Below are 25414 nucleotides of genomic sequence, written 5' to 3' on the forward strand. Positions count from 1 at the left end.
AACCCAAAGTACTGTTATTTATTTCCCTTAGCAAGATGCGTTTATAAATCCTTTTTACTTTAATTACAGACATGTTTTTATATTTATTTATTTATTTATATGACAATAAAATAGCCAATATGGAAAATATTTGGGAATATTCACACATAATTTATACACATAAAACATGATATCAGAGTTTTAAAATGAAACATTTTAAAAGAGAACAACTCATCATGGCTGTTTAAACCAATGAGCATTAGGCTTTGTCGTCAGCAAGTCATTTCCCATCATGCTTTAGTTCAGCGCAGTCGGTGGAGAGCCACTGTTTCCGACTGCAGAATCCGACACGTCCGCCTCGCCGTCACCAGAGTTTGTTGACATACGTCAGCATGACATCAGAGCAAGGCGGACCGCACTCGGATAATATCTGCTGAAAACCATCTTTCAAAAAATAATATATAATAATTAATAATATATATATATAAGGCGGACCGCACTCAGACACATTTCTAACCGGCTGTTGCTTGCTTGGTCCCTGTTATATCATCATTTTTCACCCCATAGATATTTCATTTGGAACAATTGCAATATATATTTTTTTAAATCCTTATTTTTTGAAAGATGGTTTCAGCAGGAATAACACGAGTAGATCAATTACTAAATCAAGAAGGGATGTTTTATTCTGAGTTTCTAGATTTCCAGAAATTCCAGTGACACCAGGAGAGTTTTCTATTGTGGGATGTGATTCCCACAGGAGTCTTGGCGTTATTCAGACCCAAACCAGTATCGCCTCTTTCTTCCTTTGATTTATTTGATACTGCAATTTGGAAACTTTGTTTTGCCCCCGGAGTCTTAAATGTTAATAAAACTATTTGTTCATTATTTCAAAAACACATTGTCACCAGGCCAAACTGTATTGTTTATTGGAATAGACGGGTTAAAGGTTTGTTATGGAAGACCATCTGGACTTTACCAAACAAATATTTATTGGTAAATAAAATTATGGAAATAACTTTCAACATCGTACCCAGTAGTTTTTGTTCAATTTAAAAAGGATATTGATCTGAACTATTCTATTTGCAATACATTTGCTGAAACCTTGTTTCATTTATTTTGGCATTGCACACATGTAAGAAGATTTTGGAAGATTTTGTCTAGATTTATAATTGGCAACATTGACCCCACTTTTACTAATATCCCCTCAAATAAAAGGAAAGAATACTATATCATAAATTACATTTTTGCTAAATTCAATGTACATAAATGTAAGTAGGCCACAGTGAAACCCAACCTTTGTTTTTGGTTCTCGAAAAAAAAAGAAAGAAATTCAGATCATATATATATATAACGTTATATAAGACTATTTTTCATTCACATAAGAAAGCACTTAAAACTGTTTCTGTTTGTGAATCCTTTGATATATTTATATGTTTAGCCTCCCCCTGGCTGTTTTTCTATGTGTATGTATTGTAGTTCTGACTGTACATTAGGGATGGGAAAATGAAGCCTCAGGCTTTCCCCTGAATGTTTCGGGAAAAGATTCGAAGCTTCAAGATTGTCGAAAACAGCGCCATCTTGTGGCAGGTCAAAGTTATAGCAGCCATGTTTATGAGCAGCTGAGTCTGAGTGCGCAACGCCGTTGTTTTATCCATTAACCACAAATAAAAGCCTGACAACGCTAAATGTTCAGTTTTCTGATAATATAATTCACATATTAAAGTGTAGCAATAAAATAAATGTAACAATTATATTAATAGCCTACTAATTATAAAACTACCAACTGAGTTACTTGGTGCAAGTTGGTCTAATTATTTTATGGTTTCTATGCCGTTTATGTGTCAGAATATATGATCATGTAACATAGGCTATAGGCTTATTTAAATATATTTAAAATAAAATGATAGTAAATGGACTTAAACTTCCAAAAACCTGTAAAGTGGTCTGGGTTCAAGCATTCCGACACGCAAAGTGAAGCATTTCACGTGACTGGAAAGAAAGTGAGGCTTCAGGCTTGTTCGACTTGAACCGGCGCTGCACAAACCGATGGGTGAGTGAATATCAAAATACGGCGAGAGCGAATAGAGAGCAGATAAGCTCCTCATTGCTCTCGCGGACGCGGTACTGATGTCATAAATCGATCGGTCTGTGCAGCGCCGGTTCAAGTCGAACAAGCCTATCATTTTTCGTTGATCACGTGTTTCTCTGAAAACAAGACGTGCTCCGGCACGAGCTTCACGAGAAATTGCGCTGCGTCCTCGATACGCGCTTTGAAGCTTCAGTGTCAAATGTAACATCGCTACTGTACATTGACTTTGTTTGTTTGAAGATTTCTTTTAAACACTGATTCATTTGGACTCACACAGACATCAATAATGTGCATATGAATGCATGCTGGGAGCCAGCATATTTTAAAACCCATTGCTCCCAGCATGTATTGCTGCTGTGTGTAAGATATCACCAGCAGAGCCCGTCTACGGAGAGAGCATCACAGTCCCGCCCACAGCCGGTTCCGGAAGTAAAAATTCAATACAATTTCTCCATTGACAGTTGGGATATAAGCCATAAAAACGTAACCATACATGGTAGACTTAAAACCAGCTACGGCTGTACTAAGCGATTGTATATGCTCATATAACCGCCAAAAGTTCATGGGGCACTAACCTTGTTTTGGGATAAATGCCTTTTATTCGCGATGTCTTGGAGAAGTACTTCATTACCCACAATCCTGAACAATCCCACAATCCCACAGTGATGCATCTGATTGGTGGAGCTCGTGTAACTGTCTGGTTAAACCCCGCGAAAGTCCGTGAAGACTGAAGATCATTAAAAAAAAAAACCCTGTGTTTGTTGCGTTTTTTGCACGGTAGACTTATCAGTGCAATCATGATCTCCTTGGCTGCCATGATGGCTTTTTTCAAGGAGGAAAACAAAAGTGTTAAAGTCCATGTAAAGGCAATTCTAAAAAAAAATTCTAAACACATTATAAATGTTAGAAATGTATTGCTAAATCATATCACAAAGACTGTGAACTGTGAAGTACTGAATTGTGGAGTTAGACCATTAAACAGTTTTTCACCATTGCTGTTCCGGATTTTTTGGGCGGGGCTAAAACGGGGGCTCGATGACGCACTGAAGCCCCTGAGCTCCTGGACACGCCCCTACTCAATGACGCACTGGAGCCCCTGACGCTGCCCCTCCCCTAACAATATAGCACATTCACATCAGTTTGCCGATCGCGAGTTACTGTCAGTACTAGTTACTACATCCTACAGTTTGCTAGCTAGCTATGCCTTCGTCACGGAAATGCGTATTACCTGGATGCGATCACGTACAAAACAGATCGGTGTCCTAATTTAAATTTCCGAAAAACTATCATATCAACAAGAGGTGGATTAATTTTGTGAAGAGCCACCTTGATGGAGAGTCGAGGATCACCGCCAAAACCCGCCTCTGTAGTGATCATTTTACACGGGATAGTTAGTTTTATAAACTTTCGTTGGAGTCAACTGGGATTCACTGATAATCCGCTGTCCCTCGAGATAGTTGTCGGCGATCATCCTCCCATCGCGCCGACAACTGGTGCCATCGTCGGCAGTGCGTGCCCACCAATGAGTGTAAGTTGCCTTGTGTGCTTATGTTATAATTATAGTAGGTAGTCCAGGCTCGAACATGTATGGCTTTGTAAAACAAATTAAGCTGCTAGTATCCATTCCGGCTGTAGCGGTGACAGACAGTTGAGTGTGGCGATGGTAGCTTTCCCGCGAGTGGGCGTGGTTTCAGCGCAGCCAGCGGACACGCCCCCAGCGTTTGAGAGCAGAGACTACTGCTCATTTTTTCAAGATTTTGATAGCCTATTTTATGTACTTGCCGGCTTTTTTTATCATTCAAATTTGGCTGGGTGGCTAATAACACATTTTTCTGTGGTGTGACAAACTCAGAACACATACTTAATTTTGACTTTACAGGGACTTTAAAAGGGGTGAAAACCACTTAAAATCGGGTCATGTAGTTGAGTGTAGCGTGTCCGAGGGTCAGCTTGTGGGTTTTGTAAGGGCCAGTATGAGGTACAAGACCTACAAAGTTGTGGTGAGTTTTGCAGGGAGATGGCAACGTTAGTTAGCATTATCGTTCACTTTAGCTAGGCTACTGTAGCCTCCATATGGTATGAGTCATATCAAGCATTTTATGATGCCACTGTCAAAACAATATTTAGCTTAGGCATACCTCTTCATGCATTTACTGAACATTTGTGTAATAATTTATTCATGGCAAGTTAATAAACTGAATATGATGCACTTTCTGGTTTGCTGACCATCACTGTTTAATTTTCACTTGTTATTAAGAAAATACATTAAATGTTATTACAATTAAGGATGAACTATAACTTCATGAATAAAATGAGCATGGACCACAAGTGGGAAAATGTTGAGGCATTTGTCTGCAACCTGCCCGCGGACCGCCAAAACTAAACCTCGCAGGCTGTTGGTGACCCGGCTACCGGCTGTTTCATAAACACGGCCACACACAACACAACATGCTAGACATTACAAATAATTGTAAAGTAGGCTAGAATGCATGCTACATGTTTTGGAACCTTTGAACAAAAACATCTTCAACCTGTCCTGTCAGCAGAGTGTCCTGTAATATTGAGAACAGGCGCGCTCAACTCCCAAATCATTTATGGGTGCCGCAGGGTGCGAGTAATAAAAAAAAAAAAATCAAAAATAAAGACGAAAAACCGCACTCTCAAGGTATAATTTCATGAATTTATTGTAACCATGTCAACACAGACGCGTTTCGATCTAAGCCATCATCAGTGTGTAGCAGAGTGTCCCTGTGTCATAAAGGGCTTTGAAATAAACACACAAACTACACACTGAACACACACGCTAAACCATCTCATTAAACACAGATTAATGTCTTTTCACAAAATAATTGTAATCGTTATCGTTAACCGCTTTTCACACACGCACACAATATAAAATACACGATAAAATACACGATGATAAATATAAAATTCAATACACAAAACCTATAAAACACTATTATTTACACGATTACTACTGAAAGAACTGCTATAAACTGCACAAGAAAAAGTTCGCTTGGCTGTCGTCAGATTTGAAAGTCGCTCTAAAGGCTCTTTCGCGGTTGTGGCTTCAGTCGACTTCAGTGAGGCGCGGTGGTTTATGGGATGAGTAGTTCCTTTGCTCGGAAATGAAAATATGTACACAGTCTTGTACCTTTGACTTTTTTTGGATTTTCTCGTCGTTTTTTCACTCGAAACGATATGTTGTATGCCTATGAGTTCAGCCGTAGCTGGTTATCCTCAGACATGCTCTAAAACTCTTTAAATACGGATTTTCCAAAACGTCAATGGGAGAAATGAATGGGAAATTTACTTCCGGAACCAAAGCGCTCTCGGGCTGTGGGCGGGACTGTGATGCTCTATTAGCCCCATTGTATAGATGGTTGGTTGCAGTTCCATTAGAATTCCACTGGAGGTGATCGCGGGCGAGTGCAGACTGAATGGGAGTCTATGGGGCTAGACGGCTAAATGTGTCTCTTTCACCCGATTGCCGTTGAGAAATCTCAGATTTTATTGTAGGTTTTGCAAGTTCAACATGTGTTATAGGTCGAAAGTTGAATGAACGAGTACTTATTTCTTTTCGATTTCTTACAGGTTGAGTTGTTGTTGCCCATAACACGCTAGCATTCTGCTAATGACGTCAGCATTCTGACGTCATTGACATTTTAAAAGACTTTTTAAACCAAATAAGTGACTCTAAAAAATCTAACACCCAGCAATGTGTAATTTATTTGCATCTCCTTTCGAATACATTCAAATTACTAGACAAAAAATTATATCCTGAGAAAAGTGGATTTTGAGGGTTTTTCGCCATAGACCTCCATTCATTCTGCACTCGCCTGCGAGCGCCCCCGCATGGACAGAGACGTGTTAGCAGCCAGTCCAGAAACCGGAAGTAAGCAGAGAGTGCCAATTCTCTTCCTATTAGACATTCTCTGATATCACATACAATAACAGAACGAGAAAAACAAACAATGCATTTTATTATAAAACTTTATTGAAGGTTTGTTTCTCCTGGATCAGGATGGAATGATATGAAAAAGATGTGAGAGATGTGAGAGCCAGAGGCTGATAAAACCAGACATTTAAGAGAAAGAGAAATCCAGTGCTCTGCGTTGCACCCGTTCACTTTAAAACCATTCAGACTCAACAACAGCCCGTATGAACATCCACATGAAGCCGTCTTGAGACGTGTTCGTTTAACTCTACACCACTGCATTTCAAACGCCGGCTGTTCATTTCAACAAAATAAGTGTGCTTTCAGTGACACCAGTCCTTTAAAACAACAGGTCACTGGGAAAGCACTGCTCGTATTTAAATAACGCAACATTGAAACCCGAACCGGCTGATTCTGGACGAGTTTCTCGACAGCATCTGTTGAACATCCACTTTGGCCTCTTGATCATTGGCAACGTGTAAAATCTATCTGAAATAAACATAAAACAAGCTGACGCTAGAAGCCCTGCAGCTCTCAGAACACGCCGGCACTGAGATCACAGGCTGGCCCGTGTGAAAGGCGACACATGCCCACTGAAGCAGTGATGCGTGTCCTCAAGAAGAAGTCGGGCCGTGGTTTGGCTGTGACAGGGGTGATGCGCTGCTATAGTTTCAATGTTCCCGGTGGAAGACTTCCATTGCACAGTCTGTAGAAGCGCAGATCGTTCACGATACGATACACTCCCTGAGAAAACGACGGCAGGTCCTGTGAGGGGCGGAAAGACAGAAGAAAAAGAGACGTGACTTGCATTTGAACTTTCTATTTATCAAAGAATCCTGAAAAAATATGAAGCAGCACAACAGTTTTCAACATTAATAATAATAATAAGAAATGTTTCTTGAGCATCAAATCATCATATTAGAATGATTTCTGAAGGATCATGTGACACTGAAGACTGGAGTAATGATGCTGAAAATTCAGCTTTGATCACAGGAATAAAATTACATTTTAAAATATATTCACATAGAAAAATTAATCATATTTCACAGTAGTACTGCTTTTTTGATCATTGACATAAATGCAATCTTGGTGAGCACTTCTTCAAAAAAGATATAGCCTATATAAAATAATTATGGTCATGTAAACAATTAGATTTAGTACACAATTAACAACAATTATTTAGTTTGCCAGGCAAAGCTTGGCTAAGAGAGAAAATGTTCCAGTCCTTCACATGAGTAAAACACTCCAGTAATTAGAGCTTCAGGAATGAATCACATCGGTCTCGTTCACTCACTCTCTCTGGCGTGAAGTTTCGGGCAAGCGTTGTGCGCTGGTGAGGGTCGAGGCCTTGGCAGCCGTTGAGAAACTCTGGCAAGAAGGACGAGTAAAACGCTTGGAAATCCACAGCCGCCATGTTGTAGAGCGCCAGCGTGATGTCGTCCTGGAGGAGGTCGTGACTCTTGTGCAGCAGGACTTGCAGAAGAACATTTATGAAGTGGAACAGCATGGAGTTCCTGAACAGCTTCTGAAATACACACACACACACACACACACACACACACACACACACACACACACACACACACACACACACACACACACACACACACACACACACACACATCACTGACCAAACCACTGCACACGATCTGCCATTTGATCACACCGCCCTGGCCTTTTATTGTGGCCAGCCTAAGGCACACCTGTGCAATAATCCTGCCGTCTAATCAGCATCTTGATATGCCACACCTGTGAGGTGGATGGATAATCTCAGCAAAGGAGAAGTGCTCACTAACACAGATTTAGACAGATTTGTGAACAATATTTGAGAGAAACAGGCCTTTTGTAGATCTTTGAGTTCAGCTCGTGAAAAATGGGGGCAAAAACAAAAGTGTTGCGTTTATAATTTTGTTCAGTGTATATATGTGTGTGATGGATCGTTCTATGGAAATAGTCCATATTAAAAAGCTGCAGGATCTTCACAACATTCAATCATCAGATTTGAGCAAATGTAAGCATATGTCAGCGTGTCTTACCCTGTGGTACAACTTGTGTTTGGTGTTCAGGACCTCCAGGTAACTCAAGTTTTGTTTGAAGATGTGAATATCCGGCTGTAGGAAAGACTGACCAAATGCCTGCAAATCAAAGACACGACGCTCAGACACAAGAATCACGCTTAGCAGCGTTTCCAGCTCCGCTATTTAATCTCAATTATATGTAATGAGATTCTAAGAACTGCCAAATAATATACAGACATTCAAAAGCCCCAAAACATTAATATACAGCTATGTGGACTTTTAGACCAATGAGATTTCAGCACCAAACATCAGGGGTATTATTGTCAAATAAAACTGATATTAAAACTATTAAAAACTCTTGTTAATTGTAATAAATGAAATAAAATAAAATATAAATATTACTTGAAAAACACTAAACTGGGAATAAATATAAACTAACACTGAAATAAAAATTTTTTTAACCAAAATAGTGTTAAAAAAAAAAAAAAAAAAATTATAAAACTACAAAAAAACAAACAAACTAAAATTAGCATGAAAACTAAAATTATAAAAATAAAAGCTAGTTAAATAAATATTACAACTATAATAAAACTAAAATAATACTGTCTGCCAAACATGAAAAACAAAACAAAAATAGGAACATAGCGACTAACAAAATGTCTTGTTAGGTTATACACTTTGATCCACATGGACGAGAGGTTATTTCTTGACACTTGGTTAAGACATGCTGTAACTCAGGCTTTGAGGAGAGTTATGTGTGTGTGTGTGTGTGTGTGTGTGTGTGTGTGTGTGTGTGTGTGTGTGTGTGTGTGTGTGTGTGTGTGTGTGTGTGTGTGTGTTACACACGTGCGGTCGATACCTGCATGGCAGCCGTGAACTGCGCTTGGTTCTCCATGAGTTCTTCCGCTCCGGTTCTCTGTACGCTGCTCAACACTGAGCTCTTGAAGAAGAACCTCCAGTTCTGATGAAGAATCTGGAAGAGCAGCTCAAACATCTCAGCTTTCACATCCGGACAGGAACGCTGCAGAACACAGACGTGAAGATCAGCGAATTAAAAGAGCTTCCAGAAAGAAGAACGCTAGAGGACTTTTAAAGTCGGCATGAAACAGAAGTTGCAATAATCTTTTCTTCTCGATTGTGATTTATAGTGAAATGGCTTCTCAAAAAAAAAGAAAAAAAAAGGCTGTGACTTAATTTGATCCATTATTAATTGATTGGATCAACTCAAAAATGATGTGCACGAATAAATAATTTATAATAAATACTACAATGTTCCATACAAAGAAAGTCAATAAAAAGCTAAACTCTTTATTCTGCTAAACAATGATTAGTGTTTGTCTTGTAAATGCTAGTGTATTAAATGTTCTGCATTGTGGTTTCTACACTATAAAAATGTTTGTCATGTTAATGTAATTTTTACAGAAAAAAAGTGAAAAAAATACTACTATAACAACTAATTAGTTTACTGGTTAACTAAGTTAAAAATTAAACATTAGATCAAATATACGTACAGTTAAATCGTGGCAAACACAGTTACCTTTTTTTTTCGTTAATCAAATTATGCAGGGGAATGGATTTTAACCTTAAGCACTCTGAGGTGGGGTGTCTTTAACTCATGTCTCTTACCTCTGCCACTATTGGGTAAACCTGGTCCAAACAAAGGCTGAGGATGCTGGGTAACAGAGGCTTGAAGGTCTGGCCAGGCTCTTGAACCACAACCTGAGACAATAAAGCAAAGATGAACAGCATGTTCAATCCTGTAATGCTTGACATATGAAATAAGTCAGAAATAAAACTATATTCTGAATGGAAGAGTTAACTGAACCTTTAGAGAGAGAATAAAAGTTGTGATTTTGAGTATCATATTTGATACATCAGGCTTTTATGGCTCATATTGCCTGATATAGTGAGAATATGAAGCTCATTCTCAAGGAAGAAAAACACTTCAATTTGAATCAGAGGCCCAAACTGAGCAGAAATATGCTATATGATGCAGATGTTATTTATATGGTCAAAAAGTAAGTAGTAAGTAAGGTTTACATTAAAAGCTTTCAGAATTTCATCTTACTTTTTGACCATATAACAGCATAACAGACTACTTACATAAAATGCATATAAATATCAGTTGTCACTCTATATCTTCTAATAATGTCTTAGTAAAATTATATTTAAATGCTTAGTTTTATGATCAAATCTCTGTAGTTTTAAAACACATAATGCAAAGCAATACAATGATGACAGAGATGAACATAAATGTTCCTCAAAAGCCTGATGTATCATATTTGATACTCACATTTTAACATTTTCCCAAAAAAAGAAAAAAAGATTTATGAATAATCAAGTAAACCTAAGTTGCTTTAGTCCAGTAAAAGTTCAAATAATACTAACAATATAAGATATTTTTACTTTTCCTTCAGTAAAGACTTCACAGCAAAAAGACCTGAAAGGCCTTTTACTTACTAGAAAAATCTAAACTATCAATCAAACAGAGGGCTTGTACTAGATACTCAAACTCAAACACAAAGTGGTTTTACCTGCAGTATCTTGAGAAACTTCTGAACCACTCTGGATCCCGAGCTGCCCTCCTGTAAGATGCTGACGGCCAGCTGATCCCTGAGGAACATGAGGATCAGTGAGCATCAGTATACACAGTGACACATGATCGATGAGTGAACGAGAGGAAGCCGAGGTCACCTGGTGAACATGCTGAGGAACGTCTGAATGATCTGCTCTGTGAAAGCTACACCCATCTGAACACGCAGAGCTTGAAACAGCGTAAGAAAGAAACTCAGCATCTCGTCTGTCACATCTGAGAGAGAGAGAGAGAGAGAAAAGAGAGAGAGAGAGAGAGAGAGAGAGAGAGAGAGAGAGAGAAAGAGAGAGAGAGAAAGAGAGAGAGAGAGAGAAAGAGAGAGAGAGAGAGAGAGAGAGAAAGAGAGAGAGAGAGAAAGAGAGAGAGAGAGAGAGAGAGAGAGAGAGAAGGAGAGAGAGAGAGAGAGAGAGAGAGAAAGATGAGAGAGAGAAAGAGAGAGAGAGAGAAAGAGAGAAGAGAGAGAGAGAAAGAGAGAGAGAGAAAGAGAGAGAGAGAGAAGAGAGGAGAAGAGAGAGAGAGAAGAGAGAGAGAGAGAGAGAGAGAGAGAGAGAGAGAGAGAGAGAGAAGAGAGAGAGAGAGAGAGAGCAGAGAGAAGAGAGAGAGAGAAGAGAGAGAGAGAGAGAGAGAGAGAGAGAGAGAGAGAGAGAGCGAGAGAGCGAGCGAGCAATACAAGACATCAGTCCAATGAATCCTCAGTAAAGATCATTCCAGCAAACAGAAGGCAGTGGAGGAGTCGTGGTCATGAACGCTGATGTTGATGCTGATTTGTTCACCTGGCTGCTGGATGAAGTGAGGGGAACAGCGCGAGCGTGACCTGGACTGACTCCTGCAGGCTGTGGTAACAGATCTGACGTGATTTAGTGGCCTCTCCTGATATACTGTCCACCAGATCCTTCAACACACACAGAGTCTGCTGGATCACCGCTTTACCTGAGGGACACATCATCATTTACATTACTGGCATTTCTGAAAATACTCTTAGAATAACTGGTAAAAACAGGCTGTATTAATAAATAAATAAATACAATTAAAATGACAATCCATTTATAAATAACCTTTATATAAATAAACAATACCATTCAAAAGGTTTGGGGTCGGTAACGAATCAGAATTGGGCATCAAGACCTGCAGTGTAAATGCTCACCAAGGCTGCATTTATCATCAAAAATACCGTAAAAACAGTAAATTAAATTTCAAAATAACCGTTTTCTTTTTTAAAATATTTTACATTTTATTCCTGTGATCAAATCTGAATTTTCAGCATCATTACTCCAGTCTTCAGTGTCACTTGATCCTTCAGAAATCATTCTGTTATGATGATTTCAAGAAACATTTCTGATTATCAATGTTGAAAACAGTTGTGCTGAATAATATTTTTGTGCAAATGTGATATTTGTTTCAGGATTCTTTGTTCAAAAGAACACCATTGATATGAAACAAATCTATTTCAATCGATTTAGAAACTGTAACATTATAAATGTCTTTACAGTCACTTTTAATCAATTTTAAAGCATCACTGCTATATCGTCCCCTTGGAATTATAAGGTTCTATCTGCGTTCTGAGCAGTTTTGAGATATTGAGCTTTAAAGTTTTTGCATTCCATTCCACTGTGTAGAAAGAACCTTTTTATTTTCTAAATAAATGTACACAACTTAAAAAACAACATCACATAATGTAAAGAAGTGGTCACAGAATAAGAATATGTGAATAACTAAATTTTGACAAAAATGTCAGATAGAACCTTATAATTCCAAGGGGACGATATATATTTTTTATATATTTTTATATGGTACATATTTCAATATTTGACATTGCTATCAATCATCAGTTGCTCTCACTGTTGGGGTGATGGTTGGGTGGGCGGGGCAGGAGGCGGTACTGCTGCGTCAGACTGCTGAGAAGCCGCGCGTGATTGGACGAACGGCTCGGCCACTGCTGCTCTGCTTCTGGTAGACTGGGCCACGGCAACAGCAACATGTTGGACAGAGCTCGACACACCAGGACGTGAGCCTTGAGGAAACAACAACATTACATCACAACAGAAGGATCCAAGTACAAACTGTGCCACACTGTCAGACCAATATAAACCCACACACACACACACACACACACACACACACACACACACACACACACACACACACACACACACACCTCCTGAGGTAATCTGTGGTTATGATTCTCTGTGATCAGGTTGAAGATATTCTGCACCGCCGGCAGCGACACCAGGAACACCGGTCGTACGGTGGTGGACATGGAGACCAGGAGATGGCACGCAGATAACAGCAACTTCTCTGGAACCTGTGACACACGGAGATCGGGCGGATTAGAGTTCATCAAAGAGAAAGAATGAAGAATAACTGGTTGAACAGAAGATGGTCTGATCTAAAGATCTACTGTAGACCTCACAGCCGAGAGACACGCTTCAGTCTCAAGACAAGCCCACAAATAAATATATAGTTTTGTACATTTCTACTACAAACCTTATTATGAAGGCATGGCTGAATAAATTATGACAATGTTTACTTTATGGTGTTTATACTGCAATATTTTGTAGATGATTGTAAGAGTGCTTATTTTATCTCCCTCATCTGTTTGAATGAGCAGCTGGAAATAGTGAAGCACATACATTTCAAAATAAGAGTCCCTGTGTATTTCAGGCTTGTTTATAATTAACTCTTTCCCGCATTGATGGAATTATCCAGTGATTATTTTCACTGTTATTCGGTAGAGGGCGCTATTAAAACACTTCTGAATGAGTACAGAAACTCCTGATCAAAACACAGGCAAAACATTAGTAGAAAAATGTAATAAAAGCATTGCTTATGCCCGTTATAGTCTGTTGTCAGCTTTTTGTTAAAAGATTTTTTTTAAGAAACGAACACACATTTAAATATTGATTAAAAAAAGAATGCATGAAGCTAGAATAAAGTGGTATATACATTCAACTGAATATTCTGGGTCCATGAAACTTTTGTGAAAATAATCAAAAATGCTGTCACCAAAAAAAATATATATAAAAAATGCTGTAAAAAAGGTAATTGTAACTTTTTCTCTCAAAATTCTTACATTTTTCCTCAGATTTACGAGTTTATATCTCACAATTCTGAGGAAAAAAAGTCTGCATTTTTTCCCCTTACAATTGGGAGTCAGAATTGCCTTTTTAACTTTTTTTATTCCATTGCAGAAACAAGCTTCCATAGTTTCCTTGATGATATCAGCTAAATCTAATATTGATGATAATATTGATCGACCTCTTAATTGTATGAAATTATACGTAGTATAATATCAGTAGTACCCATATCAATACACATATACATTTAATAAAAACTGGTCTTCAGTTCTATAAACTTGAAATGACTGTGTTCTGCTTTAAATGAGCATTAAAGTATTATCGTTTCTAAAAATCAAGTGACCTTGGCATTGATGAGAGGGGTCGTGGCGTCCATGCTGGACCTGATGAGATCCACAAATTGCGTTTGATCTTGTTGGCGCTGCACCTCACCACAGAACTGAGCCAGCCAATGAGAATACGCCTGCAGAGCGGCCAATGACTGCGCGTGGCTGCAAAACAGAGACGTTTATTAGGTTTTATTTTTAAACTATTCTCATTTAGGTTACCCTGCATCAACTAGTGCCTACTTAAGTGACTACTTACACATCTATAAGATCTGGTTTGAGCACTGTAGGAACAGCCATCTCTACATCGTACAGGCTGATCTGAGAACCGTAACACGACACTTCCACCAATCTGAGAGGAGGAGAAACATAATGGCCAAGAATTAAACATCACACATTTCAGTCAGTTATTTACATCTGACCATCTATCAATCTGTATTAATAATTCAAGCTATTCATTCCTAAATGAATAATATGATATTTGTTTGCATTTATTTGCATATTATTTTGACACAGTGTTGGCGTCAACAGGAAAATACATTGCACTTGTGAAAGTAAAACCAAAACCATAACCTTTGCTTTTTGAAAAAAGGCTTGGTTTAGTTTATATTTGGACAGTCTGCACAAGTTCACAGTTAAATTAGTAATCATTTGTTTAGTGAGAGAAGTGTTTTTTGAGTCAGAGTTTAAACAGTATATCAAAGGAGTCCTTTTTTTACATATTCATCTTTCTTCAGTGTGTAATGTTGCTGTTTGAGCATGAAAAATGTCTGTCCCGGGAACAAACACGTCACAATATTCCTTATTTAAATAATTTCCGCCCAAGACATACGCAAAATAAAGGAGCGAGACCTGGTTGAGTTAGTTAGTAGTGTGTTGAAAATCACGGTTATGATAAAGGGAAAGACATTTCCAAAACACGATGAAGCAGTTGACCAATCACAACACACTGATCCAGCCCACCAATCAGAGCAATCTAAGCTTCTCAGAGGGAGGGGCTTAGAGAGACAGGAACTAAACAGAGCATTACTGACAGACTGAGAAGAGAGGTGATGCAACAATGGAGAATATGAGGAAAATGTGTTTTTGAACATTCAAGCATGAAAACCTATTCTAGTAGATCCCAAAAACAAAATCAAGACTTTGTAAAAAGGCATAATAACAAAGTTATTTATGACAAGTGTAAAAAAAACTAAAAAACTAAATTTGGTGTAATGCAAAAAGTCATGAAATAGCCATGTGAAGCACACACTACACAACACAGCAAAACCAGTAATAAGACCACTAATAATATGCATAAAAAACATGCCATAAAACATAAGCAAATACAGAGGACATTAAAGTGCACACATAAGGAGGTAGTGTTGTTGTCAAATGAGGAACTGGGAATCAGGAACTGACCTCTGCACGATGGCGAGAGCGTCATTAAAGCGGGCGGTGAAAACGTCCCCTGTGAAGAACTCAGCCAGGCGTCCCACGGCCTGCAAGAGAGAGCTCAGGTCTCTGAGAGCACAGTGAAGTCTTCTGCAGTCGGCCTCCGCTGTGATGTTCAGCCTGCGACCTGTTCACACACACACACACACACACAAAGAGAGAGAGAGAGAGGTGTAAAACCACTCAACAACAGCTCACAAGCCACATGAGAACAGACCCGCCACAAAGCACCATCAGACTGAACATCACAAGACCAGAAACTACTAAAACACTAGGTTGACTGAGTAAGTGCTCAAGCAATCAAAATAAGGTAACCTACTGTTCAAAGTTTTGGGGTCAGTAAGTTTAAAAAAGAAGAAATTAATACGTTCTCCAGCAAGAATGCATTAAATTGACCAAAAGTGTCAGTAAAGACATGTATGTATCATAGTTTCCACAAAAATATGAAGCAGCACAACTGTTTTCAACATTGATAATAATAATGAATGTTTCTTGAGCATTAAATCATCATATAAGAGTGATTTCTGAAGGATCATGTGACACTGAAGACTGGAGCAATGATGCTGAAAATTCAGCTTTGATCACAGGAAGAAATTGCAATTTAATACACATTTAAATACATTACTTGAATGTGTTATTTTTATATTTAAAAATAATATTTATATTTAAATGTGATAATATTTATCAATATTATAGTTTTTATTTAGCCTTGGTGAGCATAAGAGACTTCTTTCAAAGAAATCTTACTGCCCCAAACACAGTTCATGTAGAACTTCCTCTATATTTCATCTTGTCTGTAGTTGTACAGTTGTACTGCTTACTTGGGCAGATTATTATACACTTAGGTCAAAAAATGGCAGCAACATATTTATACAAGATATTTGACAGAAGGAAGTCAGATAGCAAAAGAAAAAAAGAAAAAAACAGTGCAGCCTGAAGAACAAGGAAATGTGTCAAAGATATCATATTTCCAACAAATTCCCCTTAATGCTTCAGTGGATTAACATACAAACAGTGACATTTGGATACTGAGTGAAAACGACACATTAGCATTGCTGCAATGCATTCTCCAAGACAAATAGTTCACCCAAAACATTTAAAAGTGTAATCTGGGTGTGCAGATGTACGGGTCTGAAAACAAAGCTACTTATCTATAAAACTGCAGAATATTCAGACTGTGACCATGAAGAGAAACTCACTTGATCCTGATCTCACGATATACTGCTGCAGCCCAAGATAAACGTCCAGATCCTCCTGGAGCACCGGAAACTAAACACACACACACACACACACACATAATCATGCTCTGCTCACCAGATACTTATCAATGCCATTTCACATGCAAATTCAATGGAATTAATAATAACAGGAAAAACGTGATAGATTGACAGATAGACAGATAAGAAATATAAATAGATAGATAAAAATTGGATGGATGGATGGATGGATGGATCTAATACTCCTCATGTGGATTACAGCAGAATTTGAATCCGTAAATGAATCCGTAAATCCTACATGAATGTTTTGGACTTCACTGAGAATCACTTAAATCAGTTTTGCTTCCATATTAAACAGTTATTAGAATTGCCAATGGAGAGTCCATTGTTTTCAGTTCAAAGAGAAAGAGAGTGAACATGTTCACCCACTCATCTACACCTGAGAGAGAGAGAGAGAGAGAGAGAGAGAGAGAGAGAGAGAGAGAGAGAGAGAGAGAGAGAGAGAGAGAGAGAGAGAGAGAGAGAGAGAGAGAGCGCATGTTCACCCACTCATCTACACCTGAGAGAGAGAGAGAGAGAGAGAGAGAGAGAGAGAGAGAGAGAGAGAGAGAGAGAGAGAGAGAGAGCGCATGTTCACCCACTCATCTACACCCACCAGAACAGAGAAGGTTTGGGACGGCAGCAGCTCCATCACCCTGGCAACCACTTCCAAACTCTGACGCAGGTACCGTTGCCATTCGGTCTGTTGCTATAGAAACCAGAGGGGAAAGAGTTCCAAAAATTCAGCCAAAAAAAGAAAGATGTTTTAGCAACTATAACCGTGTGTATGTTTGATTGATCCTTACATCGTCGTCAAGGGTCTCATCATCGAGTTCTTCTAGTTGACTCTGGTTTAACCTGAACTGGATCCGGTTGAGAACTTCACGCAGCAGCAGAACTAGAGCATCTTTATACCTGCTCACACACACACACACACACACACACACACACACACACACACACACACACACACACACACACACACACACACACACACACACACACACACAGATTACGACAGTGTTCAATGCTTGAGCAAACTATATAACACAAACTCCATTCACACAGTCCACAGACATGTACCTGTTAATGACACTGTCTCTGTCAGCCAATCGGCTTCTGATCTTGGTGGTCAGGTAGTCCAGGAATATACTCCAGATGTCAAGACAGGCCAGGTAACCCTCGTGAGTCGGCTACAACAAAATAAACAGACCATTAAATGAAGAGATGCACAAAAATGTCAAGTTTAAGAACTTCAGCGCTGATTCAGTGGTCATGAATTTCATTTTTAATTTTGTTTCCTTGAGTGCATTTTAATGTTAGTAGGATTTATACATCAAAACCTGCAATAACTTTAATAAAAATGTAAAATTCTTGTTTTTTATGGGATATTGCAGTTTTTATTATAAATGATTTATCAGTGCACATTAGAGGTGTAACGGTACATGTATTCGCCCTGAACCGTCATGGTTTGGTGCAAACAGTCAGACGACGAATACAGTCCACACTCCAATCCAGAAGGGGGCGCGTGCGGTAATGCAACACTGTTTGCTAACCATCACAACAGGAAAAAGAGCAGAAGAAGAGACGATCCACACACTACCCCAAAACAAGAGTTCAGATGTGTGGAATATCAAATTTAATTTACTCTTTAATGCAAGTCAGCTTTAAGTCAGCTGTCTAAACCTTGTAATAGTCAGGGGTTTTGTTAGTCTTTGATCTTCCCACTAAGTGTTGAACTGTGTGTGAAGGTTACATAGTCTTAGCTCTCGTGACCATTTGTTGTTTATATATGTGAATGTTACAAAGTCTTCGTTCTCGTGACCATTTGTTGTTTATACCTTTTGGGGAAGTCTTTAATCTTTCCTACTCAGAGTTGAACTATATGTGAATGTTACAAAGTCTTCGTTCTCGTGACCATGTGTTATTTATACAATTTGGGGGGTACCATCAGCTCAGTTGGGGGTAATTGCCTCTATTGTTTTTAGCAGTAGTCATCCCTAAAGGCTGTGTATAAGTTCAGCACCTTTAGGGACAGCCCACTAAAATGCCTATAAAGAAACCATGTAAAGTTACGTTAGTCAGACTGATTTTGGAAGACCTGCAGCCACTTCAACGTGAAGTCCTCAATAAAGAATAACTTCTTGAACGTGATCCAAACGTCTCCTGGTTTCTTGCTTCGACGAAGAAAAAGTTTGCAACAATTTGGTGCCTGTGACCCGGATAGAGTTCCAGCTCCTTCACCTGAATCCAGATTGAAACAGCAAGCTCAACAAAAGATCTGCTTTCCAGACTGCATCTTTTGGAATGCAGAGCGAAACTTCCAGCTGAACAAAGATTTCCAGTCTGAATCTTCTTTTACAACCAAGGGTTGGTGAGTGCTACTCTGTTCAAAAGAACCTTTAAAGACCAGTACAAGTTTGAAATCATCTGCGCCGTTCAGAGAAGTAGTTAACAGACAGCTGCAGGGTTTTGTTAACTAAGTTTATCCTCTAAAAAGTTTTTTTTTTTAGATGAAATTGCATTATCCTCTACATTGCTAGAGAAGGTTTATCCTCTGTAAAGTTAGTGAAGATTTATCCTCCGCTTTATCAGGGACGGTTAGCATTAGTGCTAATATTTTGGTTTATCCTTTGCTTCAGGCAGAGAAGAATTAGCTTTATGTGCTAGTTATTTCTGTTGATCCTCTGTTCTTGTAGGCAGGGAAGATTTTAGCGTAAAGTGCTAGTAATTTGTGTTATCCTTTGCTCTGGGCAAGGAAGGTTAACAATAGCTGATGTGTTAACAAGTGTACCCTCTGTGTAGACACTAGAGAGAAGTTTTAGTGTTTTTGATTGTGTGGTAACAAAGAAAACTCACAAAAATGTTTAGGAAAAATCCCAGACTGATCCCCACTACTGAAAAAGGTGGCCGTGCAGCTCCATTGTGGTCAGAAAGCGAATTTAAAACATTGTTGGGAGAACAAATGGACTCTATAGTGACGAAGTCCGTCAGATTGGATTTGACAAAGAAATATGAGATTCATCCAGACAAAGCATGGTCGATGGAAGATTGTAAAAAGGTAGTAGGAGCAAGTGTTCGCAAGAACAAAGTCAAAGCCATTATTTGTTGCCACAGAGAATTTGTTTTAGCAATAGCTACAGAACATTCTAAACGCAACTCAGAGCTAGAGAAACAGAACAATGAGCTCCGTGCTAGAATATCTTCTTTGACTAAGAAATTACACCGCAACAAAGATGCAGAAAAAACTGATGAGGGAGAATTTAGTCAGCCGGATAACATTTATCCTGACTTAAAAGCTTTCTTTGAAAAAGATGTAGCCATCCAATCAGTAACTGATAAGCCAGTAGATTCAGTGAAGGTGTGTGGCGCTAGGAGAAGGTCTCAGGGAATTGAGGTAACTGAAAGTGTTCCTCCCAATTCTTCTGTTGTCCAAATACAAGCTGTTGCCAAAGCTCTAGGACCGAAAGATATCGAGAGACTATCCCAGAGTTTACCTTCAGCACGCACAGAATTTTCTGAATTTAGAAGGGCATTGGTCAGTAAAATGCGTCTTTACGACATGTCGTTGCCAGAAGTTACACAGCTGATGTCACAAATTCTAACTGAATCTGAATTCAACAGTTTTGAGTCTGCTGTTACTTCCGAGCTGCAACATGCCAGTAAAGGCGATTTGAGAGAAGGTGTTTTGAAAATCCTAAAGAATCTCTTAGGACCCAAAATAGATTGGTCGAAAGTTACTAGATGTGCACAAAAGAAAGGAGAGACTATAAGTGAATACACTGAAAGATTTTGTCAAGCAGCTGCCACGTACAGTGGAATAGTGGAGGATTCTGAAAGTGTACTAGATGATAGAGGAGCTCTAATCCGTATTTGGGCAGATGGTCTTATAGCTGAGTACAGATCAGCCTTGCCATTCCTACATGTTACATGGGCTAACGGAACTCTCAGAAGTAACCTAGACAGGTTAGCTACATGGGAAAGGGATGCTGATGTTAAAACCCAAGTGAGAATAGCAGCAGCTACGTTTAACCCAACAAAACAAGACAATAGATGGACTAAAAAAGAAAGCACATGCCACTACTGTGGAAAATTAGGGCATTGGGAGAAAGAATGTAGGAAGAAGTTGCAAGATAATAAAAGAAATAGAATGCATAATTCTGCTCCTTCTCAGCCGGCTTACAACCCTGATGTAGTTCCGCAAGTGTCCACTGAAACTTTAGGACAGCTCGTTCAGGCTCTTCTAAGAGCACAACAAGACCAGGAAAAAAACTAATTGTTGGGGCTGTGAGTAGCTACCTTTCCCCTGTAATCCATCATAATGACAAAAGAATTTTTGTGAAAGGTAGCATAAAAGAAAAAGAGATTGACTTTTTGCTTGATACAGGTGCAGAGATTACGATAATTCCTACAAAATTGGCTAAAGGTTTAGACATCCCGTACAAGAAAACCAAACTTTCTTTAACTGGCGTAATAGGTGAAGATTCTGTTTTGTATGAAACCCCGCCCATAGAGGTACAATTTGGCCCGAAAACTCTGACGACAAAATTGCTATGTGCTCCATTGAATACAGGTGCAATTTTAGGCATGGATCTCCTGAGACAAGTACATCTAACTTTAGACATGTCCTCAGAATCTGCTAGCATTAAAATTTCCTCAGCACACGTTTCTACCAATAATGCAATCCCTCCAGAGTATGCTTTCTTACTGAATCATCCAATTTGGGCTAATGACAAGGATGATTGTGGTTTATTGACAGGTGTAGAACCAGTCAAACTGACAGGAACTCCACCCCCGGTTACCAAACAGTATCCGATCAGTAAGGAAGCCATACAGGGAATCAAACCTATTGTAGAAAAGTTGCTGACGCAAGGAGTGCTAGTTAAAACCAACAGTCCCTGTAACTCACCCATATGGCCAATCAAGAAATCCAATGGGACATGGAGACTTACAATAGACTACAGAGTAGCCAATAAAAACATTGATAAAATCACCCTGCTAGTGGCAGATCCATCTACAATTTGTAATGGCTTACCATTAGATTGTAAGATTTTTTCAGTAATTGATATGTCTAATGGATTCTTTTCTGTACCATTGCACTCTGACAGCCAGCCATGGTTAGCTTTCACAGTTGACCATGAACAATATCAGTGGACCCGATTGGCCCAGGGATTTCAAAACTCCCCGACCATATACCATCAGGCTGTCAGACGTGATTTGTGTGACCCAGAATGTCCAGTAAAACAGTCCACTATGATCCAATATGTCGATGATATTTTGATTGCCTCAACAGATCACGAGGTACATAAAACTGAATTGGCAGCATTATTGGACTATTTGCATAAAAAAGGACACAAATGCAGCTTTCACAAAGCTCAAATTGCTAAAAAGCAAGTCACATTTCTGGGTCAAACAATTGGTGCAGGAAATAGATCTATTACACAGGATCGAGCGGCTTCAGTCAAAGCCATACCTCCGCCTACTACCATTAAAACACTACGCTCATTTTTAGGAACAGCAGGTTACTGTAGACCGTGGATTGAAGAATATGCCTCGATTGCTCAGCCTCTCTATGACTTGTTGAAAGGCCATGGTAAAGATTCAGATATTGTTTGTATGGAAGAACTTCACCTCAAAGCATTCAATGATTTGAAAAGAGCACTATGTCAAGCCCCAGCATTAGGAATTGCTCAATCTGATAGACCCTTTGTGCTTTATGTCCATGAACACTTGGGCTTTATGACTGCATGCCTAATGCAAGATCATGGGGGAAGTTTACGTCCAATTCATTACTATTCTGGTAAACTTGACATAGTAGCTCAAGGTATGGGACCATGCCTCAGAGCAGTACAGGCAGTTCATCTAGCGCTTCAGGCTTCATCAGTAATGGTGTTAGGTAAGACTGTAAATGTAAAATGCCCTCACGCAGTATCCGCACTAATGAATCAAGCAAAAGTCACTTCTGTCACTTCCTCTCGTTGGGGAAATTGGTTGACTACTCTCACAGCCCCGAACATTATTTTACAGCGTGCACCAGTCACGAACCCCTCAACATGTATGATGTCTGCAATGACTGAAGTTGTGTTAGAGGATGAAGGCAAAATGACTCATGATTGTGTTACGCCTACATACGCAGCGACAAGTAAAATAGCAGAAACTCCCATAGAGAATGCAGAATTTGAGTTGTTTGTTGATGGTTCAGCTCAAGTAATTGAAGGGAACAGACGAGCAGGTTATGCAGTAACGTCCACCACTGAGGTGGTAGCTTCAGGTCGTCTTCCAGATCATTTTTCAGCTCAGGCTGCAGAACTGGTAGCTTTAACTAGAGCATGCACACTAGCTTCAGGATCAGTTGCAAATATCTACACAGATTCCAGGTATGCTTTTGGGGTTATTCATGATTTTGGCGTCATTTGGCAAAGCAGACAGTTTCTAACTTCTGCTGGATCCCCCATTAAGCATGCTGAATTAGTGAAAGATCTTATGTTTGCCATGAAACTTCCAAAGAAATTAGCGGTGATCAAAGTGAAAGCACATCTCACAACTAACACTACAGAAGCTAAAGGTAATGCTCTTGCAGATATAGCAGCTAAACAGGCTTGTTTCTATGTAACTGTACAAGTGTGTTCAGGTAGTACAGCACAGAAGACAATTCTGCCTCCTGAATCTATCATTGATTTGTACAAAGATGTTCCTCTATATGAAGCATGGACATGGTTAGACAAAGGAGCCACCGTTGATTCATCTGGCTGCTGGACCAAAGGGGGGGAAGTATGTTGCTCCCGAATCACTGCTCCCATATTTGGCTCAACAAATACACAATTTGGGTCACAGTGGTCCAGCAACGATAAATCACAGGTTCTCAAACCAATGGTGGAATCCAAAATTCAGACAGGTAGCCACAGAAACAGCCAAAAGGTGTGTTACATGTCAGAAAAATAATGATGTACCAGCAGCCATTACACCAGCAGCACATACCCCAGCTCCACCAGGACCATTCCGTCATTTGCAAGTTGATTACATATCGTTGCCTCGTTGTAAGGGAAAAACTGACGTTTTGGTAGAAATAGACAAATTCTCAAGATGGCTAGAAGCTTATCCAACAGGGCGTGCTACAGCTGCACATACCGCTAAATGTCTTGTCACTGATTTCATTCCCAGATGGGGATTACCAGATTGCATTGACTCAGATCAAGGTACGCACTTTACAGGACAGGTTGTCAAGGAGGTGTCCAGAATGTTGAAGGTTAAGTGGAATCTGCACTGTCCCTACAGGCCACAAGCATCAGGACAGGTTGAACGATCAAACAGAACAATCAAAATCAGGTTAAGCAAAATGCATCAGGAAGGAGTACCATGGGTTGAAGCGCTGCCAGCAGTACTGTGTAGTATGAGAGCATCACCTAACAGAACAGTAGGACTGAGTCCTCATGAGATTATTACTGGACGCCCAATGCAAATGCCAGGTGTGATTGATCTTAGAAATGCTGATGTACACATTGCCTCAGATGCCCTGATCGCTTACTGTGAAAACCTCACAAAGGCAGTACAGAGTGCCAAAGCGAGAGTTGAGTCTTGTTGGCAGACTCCACCAGAAGGTGGACACACAATCGTCCCAGGTCAATGGGTCATGATAAAGTCATTCAAAAACAAACCATTAGAGCCTAAGTGGCAAGGACCACATCAAGTTATGTTGATTACAGCAGCTGCAGTATTGTGTCAGGGAAGGAAAACCTGGACTCATGTTTCACACTGTAAAGTTGTTCCTCCACCAACAGGGATAGGATAGGACACACGGTTCAGTGAGGGCCCTGGAAAGAACTGACGCAACAGGCGTCGGGGGCCAATCCAGGGTGAAGACAACCTCATAGGCCTTCCCCATTTTTTTTTTAGTCCATCCTTACCTCACTGGTCTTTAGGTGTCGCCTAAAATAAGAAACAGGGAAAGACGGAACAACAATAGCAGACTAAGATTGAACAGAGGATAAAACCCTAATGTTTGCAGTCTTTATGACAAATACTGTTACAACCCTAGTGTTTGAAGAAATACTGCTCTGTTTTGTTTTTGTTTTGTTTTGTTTTTTCTCTTTTGTTTTTTTTTCTCTTTCTTACTCTGTGCAGATATCACTTGATGGCTGTCCAGAGATCCATATGCAACAACCTCTTTATCTGCGTATGAAGCGACAACATCCCAAAGACAATTTGACCCACTGCCGAACGAACTAAAAATAAAAATACACAACGCAGAGATATACATACGGAACCTTCAGTCATCCCAGTCACCAACATGATCAAGATTGTCGTACTACTACTAACCATCATGGACATCACACAAAGTGCGGACTCCAGAGACAACATATTCCTAGAGCTGATGAATATGTCAAGAAACGCTTTGTTTGCTGGAAAGAATGTTTGCATGCCACACGCACCTTCAGTAGGAGCAGGAATCCCATGGGTAGCGCACCCTATCTCCAAATGTGACACATGTACCTTATTCGATAATCATACCAGTGGATTATACAACAAGGATACATGTCACAATGTAACCATTCCTCCAGTTTCACAGTGTTGCATTCCTGGACTACCATCCTGCAACCTAACTTCAGCTACTCCCATCATGACAGATCTACTCCTGCCAATGATGTTCCACTGGTGCATAGAAAATTATGCTCCAGCATCGACTCCACTGGGTGAAATTCCTCGTGAAC

The 25414-nt window shown here is 39.5% G+C and overlaps 1 protein-coding gene across 1 annotated transcript in view; it reads right to left on the bottom strand.

Annotated features, from left to right (window-relative positions):
- Positions 1–6043: 6043 nt before the first annotated feature.
- LOC311092166 (exportin-6-like) overlaps positions 6044–25414 on the bottom strand; it is a 34983-nt gene continuing 15612 nt past the window's right edge. Inside the window, 18 exon segments of the mRNA XM_084128546.1 lie at positions 6044–6770; positions 7300–7530; positions 8042–8140; positions 8883–9044; positions 9650–9742; positions 10558–10636; positions 10718–10832; positions 11390–11405; positions 11407–11546; positions 12456–12627; positions 12772–12918; positions 14034–14181; positions 14276–14368; positions 15418–15577; positions 16650–16719; positions 17323–17415; positions 17513–17621; positions 17790–17899. Of these exon segments, the coding sequence (XP_083984672.1) occupies positions 6669–6770; positions 7300–7530; positions 8042–8140; positions 8883–9044; positions 9650–9742; positions 10558–10636; positions 10718–10832; positions 11390–11405; positions 11407–11546; positions 12456–12627; positions 12772–12918; positions 14034–14181; positions 14276–14368; positions 15418–15577; positions 16650–16719; positions 17323–17415; positions 17513–17621; positions 17790–17899 (2139 nt within the window). The 3' untranslated portion in view covers positions 6044–6668.

Source organism: Abramis brama (assembly GCF_963993115.1).
Source record: "Abramis brama genome assembly, chromosome: 1".
NCBI classification, from domain to species: Eukaryota; Metazoa; Chordata; class Actinopteri; order Cypriniformes; family Leuciscidae; genus Abramis; species Abramis brama.